The 12,117-nt window shown below is 41.0% G+C and overlaps 1 protein-coding gene across 1 annotated transcript in view; it reads left to right on the top strand.

Moving 5' to 3' along the window:
- Positions 1-11,522, top strand: part of LOC309710514 (solute carrier family 66 member 2) — a 59,713-nt gene extending 48,191 nt beyond the window's left edge. Inside the window, exon 5 of the mRNA XM_082540056.1 lies at positions 7,573-11,522. Coding sequence (XP_082396182.1) covers positions 7,573-7,747 — 175 coding nt within the window. The 3' untranslated portion in view covers positions 7,748-11,522. The remainder of the gene's footprint in view (positions 1-7,572) is intronic.
- Positions 11,523-12,117: the final 595 nt, after the last annotated feature.

The raw sequence follows: 12,117 nt of genomic DNA, 5'->3' as shown, positions 1-12,117 counted from the left end.
TAAAAAAATGCCATTGTTGCAGGGCACAACTGCCTGTCCCAATACAGGATGTTTTGTAGAAGTGGAGTCTGTCGGTTTTTGGCTTCTACACTGAAGCTGGTTTAGACTGAAGTTTTATGACACAGTATTTCCTTCAAATAGTCCTTATTTAGATGTTAATGGCTGCCCATGTATAGGTAGTAACTCATTTAATCATGGTTATTTTCTTCATTCCTCCACTACCATCAGCTGCTGCAAATACAATATTAAACACTATTTTAGGCACGTTCCATAACACAACCATTACTTTCCTCTGTAACAGTGACATTAGTAATGGGTGTACTCACTTGCAGTTTGATGAACAAAATATTTGCGGTTTTGCATGTTTGGAGTCTTCAACTAAATGAGTTGAAATAACTTGATTGACACTGTTTTTGTGGTCGTTGCAAGTGTTGTCCAATGTCCTCACCTTAAAATTCACCTTGCCACATATTTGCTTTGGGCATTTAACACCTGCATGAATTGAAACCCAGACCGGTGGGAATGTTTTGGTTAACACAGGGCCTGGAGTCAGCTTCAGTTTTCACTGTAAGGTTTATTTCTCTGTCTTAAACATCGTCATTGAGTTGTCACAGATAAAACTGTCTGCCGCCAGCTTTGAGGCGACGTTACAGTTTGTAATTGATTTTAGCAGTTGCAAAGGAATTCAGAAATGAAATGCTGAGATTCTGTTTCACAGAGTGACATTTAAAGATGCACCAGGCGTCTTTGTAAATATTTGGGACGTGAAATTAGAAAATAGCACAAACTGACTCGTTGTCCTTTTCATTCTCTCTCCTTTCATCCTTCTCTCTCTGTCTCTCTTTCTAAATGTCACTCAGCCCTGCTTCCTGTAGTAGCGTTCCACTTGTCCACTCTGGGTGCTTAGAGGAGTTAATAGGTGGCCTGGCAGCGCTCGTTCAATACACAGTCCCATTACTGCGAGGCTCACATACCGCACTGCCACAGCAAAGTGCAATCAGACCCCCTCTCTGTTTCTCCATCTCTCTCCCCTCTCCTGTCGCTTCCATCACCATCAGGGTGGCTTCGCTTCTCACACTTCTTCAGATTTATCATTCCTCTGCCTGGTTACGTCGTCATCCATCTCTGGGAATTTTCTTCATTTTGTCTCCCGTATCCTCCTGTGTCCACGTCCACACCTGAAACACACAGTTCAAGATTTCACCCTTTCCTCTCCCGTTTCTAGCCTCTTAGCTCAGATGAAGGTGTTTGGTCGTTGAATGAAGCTGCCAACCGCTTGGCTTTTTAAAAGCCTTCATTACTCAGGTGGATGCTGCAACCGATGCTGGAGTTGCTATTTGTTTATGTAAACAATGTGTGTGTGTTTGCGTGCGTGCATGCGTGTGTGTGTGTGTTTTGGTGAGAATGTGAGAGAAAATGTGCATTTTAGCACACCCTGTTTCTATTTCCCTTTTAGTACAATTTAACACAAAGTGGTGATGTTGAGTTGTGCGTGTGTGCGTGTGACAAAGCTACTCACTCACTTAGTATTCTCAATCAATAGCATAATCACGCCTTTTCCCTGCGGGCACTCAAAGCCTTAATCAGGACCAAGTTCAATTGTTCTGTAGGTCTTTCATCAACTGTCGAGTGAGCCACAAACGGCGTCTCTGCCAGATGGACCAACATGAGAGTAGCATGACAAACAGTAACACGTGGGAAGCATGTTTGTGAGTTTGTGCGCGTGCCTGCGAGACACAAACGACCTCAAATTGGTGTTTTGTCTTCATTTTCCCACTCTGTTGTGCAGACTTCTTCTGTACAGATGACCCACTCTGCTTAATTACATTGTTAATGACTCTTCCTCATTAATGATGTTTGCTGTCTCCTGAGCAAAGAAATGAGTCAAAGCGGGGCTCGGAGTATTCGGCAGGGTGAGGTTTAGGCTCCAGCAGAGAGGCTTGCCGGAAAAACCGAAGCTGTGATTAGGCAGAAGAATAAACGAGGACAGAAATAGACATTCAGTGAAATAAACCAAGAATAGTTTGTCGTCAGAGATGCAGCAGGTGACGTTTTTATGTAAAATTATTTTGACCTCTAAGAGCTCTCGTGGGTGTAGTTTTCAACTTTTTTACTCTTCTTTTTTCCTCTTCTTCACCATGAGCTGCTCACTTGTCTTGACCTATACCCAAATTTGGGTGCAGAGTCCCATTGAGCATATCCACATGACCATATACACTCACTGGCCACTTCGTTAGTTATATCTAGTATGGGGTTAGGGCCCCTCTTACCTTAAGTACTTCCTTAATTCTTTGTAGCATTAATTCATCAAGGTGCTGGACAGAGATACTTTTTTCAAGTAACGAGTAAAGTAAGGGATTACTATTGCAAAAATGGTAATTAGATTACCGTTACTTTCCCGTAGGAACGTTGCATTACTGCGTTACTAAAACCGTGATTTTTTGCGAGAATGTCTCATGACAGTGACGTAAGCGAGTGCGACGTTCGTGACAACAGCTGTGTGCAGATCAACAATGGATCATATATCGAGTGCAGGAGAGAGTATGAGCGTGCAGCGTTTAAAGCCTGGAAGTACTGACCTTACTTTGAGTTTGATTCCATACAAAGTGACAAAAACATTAGTGTCCGCTGTGCGTGGGAAGAAAACTTCTTTTTACAGCAAAAAAACCCCTAAACAAGCACCGAGTAGCTACGACGTAATGGGAAATTCACAGAGAAACTGCCGTATCCTTCCACTGACGGCTGCAGCACACCTGCACTAAAGCACACCTCCGCCTACCCCACTCCTGCTTTACAGGTGAAAATAGAGCAACAGGACAGCTGAGTCTTTGACTTTATTTATTTTCTGCTGTGTTTTACTTGCATCTATTTGAAAGACTGAGTGTAAACACAAAAAATATTTTATTTTATGTGCTGGAATGTGCAGAAAATAGGTTTAAATGTTAAACTAATTTCTTCCAGTCAGAGAATGTTGCAGATAATTAAATTTTTGCTTGATGCATAAAGTTAAAAGATTAAAACTAATAAAACAAGTTTAAAAAAAAGAGACTTTTCCATTTGATTACATTTTATATGATGGATTATGCAGAAAAAGTAGAATTGGGTTGAAAGATCTATCACTTTATCACCTCTTCAGGTTGTAAGTCGTGTTTTTAAAAAGTAACTAAAGTAATTAAGTAATTAATTACTTTTGAAAATAAGTAATCAGTAAAGTAACGGGATTACTTTTTTGGGGAAGTAATCAGTAATTAGTTACTGATTACTTTTTTCAAGTAACTTGACCAACACTGGTGCTGGAATCATTTCTCAGAGATTTTGGTTCACACTGACATAATCGCCTCACACACTTGCTGCAGATTTTTCAGTTGCAACTCCATCATGTAAGTCTTCCATTCCACCACATCCCAAAGGTGCTCTATTGGATTGAGATCTGTGAAAGTCATTTGAGTGAAGTGAACTCGTTTTCTTCTTCAGAAAACCAGTTTGATATGATTTGAGCCGTGTGACATGGCATATTATCCTTCTGAACATGGCTACACATTCCCAGATAGCAAAATTGGTATGGCCTAGATCTGGCCCACACAATGTGCTTACACATGGCCCACATACCGCAAAGAATGACGGCCCTTTGGTGGCCCAGATCTGGTTTAACAGAGGTGGCCTACACATGGGCCAGCACAAGGCCAGTTGCAGACACACTGCTGGCCCTGTGCTGGCCCAGAACAGTTTCAGTTCTGGCCCCAGATGTCAGCCTAATGTGTACCTTAATCAAGCCATGTAATAACAACATGTGCCAGAACATAATAGTACATAATAAAGTGTACACTCACAAACCTGCATTTGAAACGTTGGCTACCATAGCAGTATAGAATTGCAACATGGCATTTGGGTCTTCTAACAAAAATAGGAAAATAGGAACATAAACAGTGCCATCATTGAGATACATGACACCAGTCAGTCAGAAGTACCAGCTTGATGCCAGATCTGGGCCAGACCCGTTTCCTATGAGCCTGGCCAAATAAACCAAACCACAATCGAGCCAGATGTGGCATGCCATCACATAGACAGTGCCATCTATGCCAGGCCTGGCCATATCTGGATGACATACCACTCACCATGCCAGAAGTCAGGTAGCAGTGCTGGCTAAATACCAGCTCTGGGCCAAACCTGGACCAGGCAGTGCAAATGGTTCAGAGTAGCAGCTAATAAGTCTTTTAAGTCTTTTTAAATACTAATAATGAGATAACACTTTGTTCCTTTTTATGCTATGGAGAGGAGCAGAGTAAAGGGAAAGACAGAGTCAGTAAAAACAAAGATGGCAGTTGTGCAGGACAATGGAGAAAAGGGAAAAAGTGGCTCAGTGAAAGGAAAAAAACAGCAGAGATAAAACAGCAAAAGAAATCTCAGCGTCACTTAAGAGCCTTCTTTGAAGAAAAAGAACTTCAGCTGAACAAAAACCAAGTATTTTCCCTGAGGAATACTGGCGTCTCTGAGAGAGAGAGTGAAGTAAAAGCACAATGATTTAAAATTCCTTAGCTTGCCTATTTTTGGAGCAGTTCAATCAAACCGTTGAATGTTTACCCCGAAAGTTTAAATTGTTAGGGGAGCGTAACACACCGCTGACACTCCCTGATCAGCCTGTGGGAGCAGTGGGAATAGCCTGGTTCTTATGAGCCTGAGCTGGTTAAACTGGATGAAGCCAAGTCAGCTGGACACTGGAATGTTTTTAAAGCTTTCAGAGTGAAGTTGGTAATAAAATACATTTTGTGACTTTGAAACTTTGCTGAGAAAAAAAACTCAATAGAAATGTGAAGAATCCTTCAGATCCAGTCAACAGCCTGAATGACAAACCTTTTAGAAGAGCACGTTGTTGCACTGATGCATGGCTGGCAGACTTCTCGTTACTGACTGAATGCTGGATTGTGCCATAGATTTTGCGTAACTTTACATATGCATAGTAAAAGTGTAACCTTCTAAAATTTATTTTAGACAGAAAATTCCCAAACTTTTAAAGCATTTTTTTTAATCAGTACCTATATGTGCAATTTTTATGTCCTGCTGATGATTTAAATTACAGCTATTACTCTCTCCATTCAGATAAGTTAGGGGTTTCAAAAAAGCTGCCTATAGAGTAATGAAGTTGGAAACAGTTTCCAGAGGGACTCGGGCTATATCAGAGCATAAAAAGAGTCACATATTTCTCCAGACATAAAAGTGTCCAAAGGAATCGAGTTGCGGTTGGATTATCACCGCTCTAATATGAGTGAGTCATCTGAGTTCATTGTAACAATAGACCTTTGGTAGGATCCTTTGTGATCTTACGAGCATGCATAGGAGCGAGACTGTCATCTGCAGCTGATCTGTGACGAATTAAAAATGAGAAAGTTTAACCATTCGTGTGCCATTGGTAGCGTAGTGAACTGAAGCTGTCATCTGTGTACAGTAGACTCGTGCATTCTTCCGGTTCTTATATTAGAAATGGCTGAGATCATTTTCACTTCCTCTGGCCTGTTTGTCAAAATAAGAACACTTGGTTTAAAGGAAGTCACCTTTAAATGAAGCTATTATTTAAAAGGTGCTCAAATTGAATCATTAAAATGCGTCACTGTGCAGAAGAGTCACAAAGACATATAACCTGAACCATCTACATTTGGTACAGTTACACATATCTTGAATAATTTCTATGGCAGGGCGAGCTTGTTTGTGTTCCTCATCAGCCTGAAGGGAGCCCAGGGGAGAGTTTGATGCCGCTCTGCAAGGGTAGCTGAAGGATAGTGCAGGACTGCCGTCCCCACGGTCATTAGGCTGCCTGTGCTTGACACACACTCATCATCCATAGCGATCTCGCAGAGGTCTCCGTCCCGCTCGCAGAGATCCCTCACTTTCTCTCTGGTGGTTTGACTCGTCTTAGCCCCGTCTCTTTCTTGCTGCATGCTGGATGAATTCTGTTTTCCGCAGCCTCTCTGTCTCTGTCTCTCTGCACTCCCTCACCCCCTCCCGTGTGACCCTTTTACTGTATGTCTCACTGATGACTGATTGTCCTGGCCAGGCCCAGCCAGCTCTAATAAAAAGAATAAACTCATATTACATTCATGCCTATGGGTCTTTGCTGTTCACAAAGAAAGAATAAAAAATAGAGGAGAGAGCAGAGAGTAGGTGGAGTGGGAGTGAGGTGCTGTAAGAGCATAGAGCATGAAGGGTAAGAGTTGAAGGAGCTTGACAGTAAATGAGTCAAGACTGCAACAAAAAGGAGAAAAGGGTGGGAAGGAGGCAAAAGCTTGAGAAGGCAGTGTGAATAACTGATGGAAGAGTGCAATAAGCAGTGATGAGACGGTGATTTCTGTACTGTGCTTTTCGCAAATTTTCAGATGACTTCTTCAAGGTCCCGTGTTAGGAGCAGGCTGCCAGCTTGGCTGATGACTCGAGTCTTTCTTTTCAGCCCCGTGTCTCCGACAGTCTTTCCTTTGCTTTCTCTAACTTGCTCTGATCAATCAGAAGCTTAGACTAAACTTCACTCTGACTAATGATTTTTCACTGCCTCTCCTGCTGCTTCTTAGACAACGGGAACTTAATCAAGAAAATAAAAAAATCAGTTTAAACTTTTCAAATGAAAACAAAAAGCTACTTTTGGCTGATAGTGCTGTTATTTTGGACTCTTTGGGAGGCCTAATCAACAGGAGGATTGTTTGTGTGCTGTATGAAAGAAAGCATTTTAAGGTAATAATTTAACATTTTGGGAAATAAAATCTTGTTTGCTTGAAAAAGCATTCCCTCCTTTTATGCCTGTGCGATAAATATTCACCTGAAGTCAGCAAATTAGTTAGTGATAATAAGCAACTCCAAGGCCAACTGACAGAATAATCATCTGCTGCATCTGTACAGCTGAACTGTGAAACTGACATGCATGATTTTAGGTTAGAGTCACGTGAAAAGAATTTTTCATTAAATTCTGTGTTGTCTTGTTAAGAGGCTGTGTAGCAGCTAGATGCTACTAATCAAATGCACTGGATTAATTAATCATGAGCTGATGTGACCACCTCTATAAAGCAGAGGGTTAGGCAGTTTGCTGGTCTGGAATATTAAGCTGTGTGTTAATAATACAATGCCACAATCTTCCCTGGAGTGGATGTCCCAGCAAAATCACCCCAACATCAGACTGCGCAATACTCATTGCAGCAGTTTCCTGCACCTTAACAGCGGGCATGTTGGAGGGTATACTGGTGCTTCCTGGAGTCTTCATTGGTTGCCAGTCAATACATTTCTCACTCATAACCCTTCCTAACGTGGAGTTGTAATTTTTACACTTGTTGTTTTCAGTACAAATTTAACAAATGATTTCTATCATGTTTATGAGTGATGGGTTAATAAGCGGGTAGGTACAATCCAGCAGAACCAGACTAACTGTTCTCGGTTTGACGTTTAGCTTTATGCTAAGTTATGCTAACTGGCTCCAGTTATGCTAGCACACTAGCATCTATCTTCTGTCTAATGCTGAGCAAGAAAGCCAGTTTGCAAAATGTCAGTGCTTTGAGGAAAGCTCACACTTGTCTCTTTGTGTTTCCATTGCTCCAGTGTGAAAATGGTGCTGCTGTGGACAGCTGGTGACGTCTTCAAGACCACCTATTTTGTGATGAATGAAAGCCCGGCGCAGTTCTGGGTGTGCGGTTCAGTCCAGATCCTGATTGATGTCGCCATCCTCCTCCAGGTCCTGTTTTACAGCCAAGACACAAGAGCCAAGCTGGGCTGAGCATGGCTGTTACAGTGACTAACACAAAAGCCCGAGTGTTTGAGTAAGTTTCGAGGACTCTGATGACTTCACGCCCTTTACAACATGCTGCAGTGTTGATAACGTTTAATGTTTAGTGCCAGAGTAAGGACAAATCAAAGTCAAATAGTGTGTTTGTTTTGTTTTTCTTTGGTGTGTTTGTTCACTTCTTTTACTGTTCATACTATCCTAGTGTCAAAGAGACCCAACCGAGTGACCTGTAAACGCCGTAAAGCCAAAATTCATGCATTAGCATCTTTAATCATGCCCTAGCACCTAAATGCATTTGCCTGTACATTTGTCCTTATTTTGCTACGTGTCTCCTGAAGTGTAGTGGGCATGGAAATTGTAAGGAGGATGCATTACTCATATTGGCAGCTCACTAACGACAAATATGTGCTTCTGTAACAACCGTAACAACCAGTCCTGCACTGGTAGGCCTCCACTGGACCCTGCTGCCTGACTGATGGCTCTCCCACTTCACACTCCTCACTTCACTGGACTGTTTCTCATGATACATAATATGTGAGCTTGTCTGTGCCTTTGCATGTGTGCGAGGTTGTCGTTCTCTCTGGTGTGTTAGCACAGCTAAAATTGATTTTCGCCGTTGGCATCAAGAGCCAAGCCAAAGCTTCAGAATGTACATGGAGTAATCTACACAGGCCATCAATCTGTGTGTTATGTATGGTGGTTTGATTGACGTGCAGTACATGTCTCCACACAGTATACATAGAAATATGAAAAATGTGGGCAGTGATGGTTTGCACTTTTCCTCAGCTGCAAAATGTGTTGCGGGCATCGGAAACACAGCAGACTTCAGGGCAACTAAACTTCTCGAGGGGACAGTGTTACTGAATCTTTGTGCTATTGCAATTTCTGCCAGTGTATTTAGGTTAAGCTGTTTTTTGCTCATCTTTTCCTCATTCAAAAGGAGGAAAGATTTATATATATATATATATACATATATTTACCTTGGTTATTGACTAGATGGTGTCCACACCCAGTAAATAATAAGTGTGCTGCTAACAGATATTTAAAAAAGGTCAATTGTTCGTGTTCAGTTTTCTTAAACTTCATCATTAAGTCAAATCCCTTCATTATCAAGCCCATCGTTAAAATCAAAGGTGATTTTATTTTCAGCAACAGGAAATAACTTTTCTTTTAACAACCATTTCCTTTTCTGATTGGCTCATTAATACACTCGCTGTGATTTTAATAGGTCACTCAGTCTAACTGCAGGTGGCTGATTCTTCGCTTTAGTCCAAGAAGTGAAGTGGTGAAAAAAAAATTATTATTTTTTCTTCCGGTCTCGTTGTTCCAGATCAATTATGTGTCTTTCAAATTTTGTTTCCTCATTTTAAAACATAATCAGGCTTATATGCACTGATTTACCTGTAAAACACTTAAAAATAGCTCATTAAAATCGTGTCTAAGATACTAACTGAGGGTCTAAAACTGAAGTTAGCCGATGCACTGAAAACAGGCGGATGCTGTGAAAAGAACCGAAAATGCTTCCAGCTCATCATTTCCACAGTCTGAATGACATTTAAGCGAAACCATAGAAATCAAAATCAAAAACAAAGACCCCTTTCAGACAGCTTAATATTTCATTTTCATTTAATCTAGGGTCAGTTTTTAAAATATTAGAAAAGCAAATTCTAGCAATATTTAACCTCCTAAGACCTGAACTCTTCCACAGCAGCATTTTTAATTTCTCTTTGCTATTTGGGCTGATTGGGACCTGATGAATGTAAAATTTTATTATTATTTTTTTAAACCTGACTTTTGGTTCTGAATAAAATGAGATCCACATATGAGGACATTTGTTTTAAATTTCGATAGAACAGTGGCAGTATAATGTCTTCGTAAGTGGATTTCAGGCCCTTGTAGAGCAAAATCTAGTATTTTGGTCTAGACGACCCAAAATGTGATGTCCACATATGTGGACACCAGGTTCTAGGAGGTTAATGAATGATTTGCTTCTTAGTAAAGCTTAATTTAAGACTGGTTTGCCCTTATTTAAGTGGATTCGGGCCAGTGATTCAGAAATCCAAAGTTAACAATGGATTCTGCCAAAAATCAGCAGATTCTGAATGCAGATGTCTTGCAGTGAAGTTCGACTCACAGGAGGAACATCAGCTGAAACCTCTGGAACAGCCCTGCAGTCTCTCAACCTGAACAACATGCCGTGTGAGCCCTGTCTCACAAAATGATCTGCAAGAAGACGGGCTGACAATTCATGTGTGAAGGATGACTTGTAGCTGACGACATCTCTCAGGGATGCCCCGACTTTTATATAAAACTGTACATCAACTAATGGCTACAAAGAAGTCAATAAAAGAGAACGACTCCCTATTGTCTCTCAGAAAGTCAGACCCACTTTAGTGTCTCCACTCACATAGAAATGTGCTGCTGGATGGGGCAAAGGTTATGTAATGCACGGAAAACGTGCTAACCTTTGGTTTAGTTCCTTCATGCTTCCGTGTAAAAGCTCCGATGAGCTCGGCTTTAGAGGCAGCAGCGGCTGGAGTGTTTTCCACGAGGTTCACGTTTTCACATCTTCAGTTTGAATGCGCTCTCTGTTTAATAGGTTTTGGGGAAACCTTGCAGCCATAACAGAAGCAGTTAAACTCTGCATTCTCTGCAGCTTATAATATGCAAAACAGTTCACATGTACTTTATTCAGAGGCTCTGTCTATAATCGAAACAGCAATTTAAAAATAGAGCCTTAAGGTTAGTTTTGGTTCTGTTACCTACTGCTTGATAGTTTCCTCCTACAAAAACACTGCAGGGTCAAATACATCAGTCCCAGCAGCTGATCAGTACTCGGAACAGGTTTCTTTTTAGTTTTCCACTTGCATGATTTAATTAAGTAATGAAGTTTCAAGCTGATTAAATCTTCCACACTTTTACCTCACCAGTTTCCATTAGTTGATCTACACCTGTTTATCTCAGTGAACATCATATTTAAATTACCCGCTTTTGCTGTTATGGTTTTTATAATGAAGGCAGCAGCAGCAGCCTGCAGCAGCCAGCATGTCGGTACCATTAGCTCAATAATAAAAAAATATTGTTTGGTCTGCTTTGGAAACAGACCAAGTTTGCATGCATTCTTTAAATCCACATATCTCAGATCTGTTTGCCATGTTGTAAGCTGCATGTGGCTTATCGCCTCTATCCTGCACACCACAGTTGTATTTTGTTCCAGTTCTGTGTCATGTATGCTCTTATCATCAGATGTGTATTTTTATATTGTTTTTCCTCTGCAGAGGCTCAGAATAGCACCCACACCGACTTTAGTTTAACATTTGCCTGCTCTGTAGCCTTTTCCTCTCAAGGACAGCAGGACAAATGAACACACACACACACACACACACACACACACACACACACACACACACACACACACACACACACACATATACACACACACATGCGCCTCAGGTGTGATAATCAGTGAAGTTCATATGATGGTAAATCTACTTGTTGCCTTTCTGCATGCAGAGGGAGGATATGCTGTGTAACAATAATAAGCCAAAAGATCCTTTCTGTTGAACCAAAAGTACAAACAAAGTAACTTTTCACTGGAATATAATGAATATAATGTAACTGTGATGTAAAATGTAAGAGTTTGTGACATCAGGTATGTAAAAATACTGCAAAAATGTTAATGTCTGAACGTTTTACTGTCTTATGGCAGCTCTATGTATGTATGTGAAATATTTATCATCATCAAATATAAACTATTTTGAGTCCATGGTGTAGTGCTGTGTGCTTTCTGTCTCTGTGAACTCTGTGAATGTGAAGCATGTGAAGAAGAAAGAGTTTGACAGACAGAATAGAAGCCTGGTAGTCTGAGTGATTAGCTTTAACATGGCTAAGATCTAACATATAACATTTCCAACAGCTTAGCTAGAAACACCAGACGTGAACCACATATATGTTCTCTACATTCCCGTACAGTAGATATATCTTTTCTACAGAACAGGTCCCAGTCGAGCTGTCTTGCAGTGAGATAAAGTGCAGAGGGAAAACCTTGAATTCTTTTATTTAAAAGGATTGAGCACCAAATAAATAATGAAAAAGACTGAGGTAGAGTTCAGACTTTTCTGTTGCTGAACGCACGGAATTGAAGATCTGCGGGTTAATTAAGACTCGTGTCCCTCCAATCCCCTCTACCTAATTCAACATCACACACGAAGATGGTTGCGGCATCGCTTGGTTCAAGATAACTCACAGCAATAAAGAGGAGCGCTGCAGCGTGGATAGTAAAATATTAAGGAAGCTGGCTATAGTTTGAGTGTTGGACAAGGACAGAATGTGTGCTGCACCTGTCGGTCTCTAGCATATCG

This window comes from Aulonocara stuartgranti (genome assembly GCF_965226115.1).
Source record: "Aulonocara stuartgranti genome assembly, chromosome: 7".
In the NCBI taxonomy this organism is placed as follows: domain Eukaryota; kingdom Metazoa; phylum Chordata; class Actinopteri; order Cichliformes; family Cichlidae; genus Aulonocara; species Aulonocara stuartgranti.
This window is presented reverse-complemented; position numbering and strand designations above follow the sequence as displayed.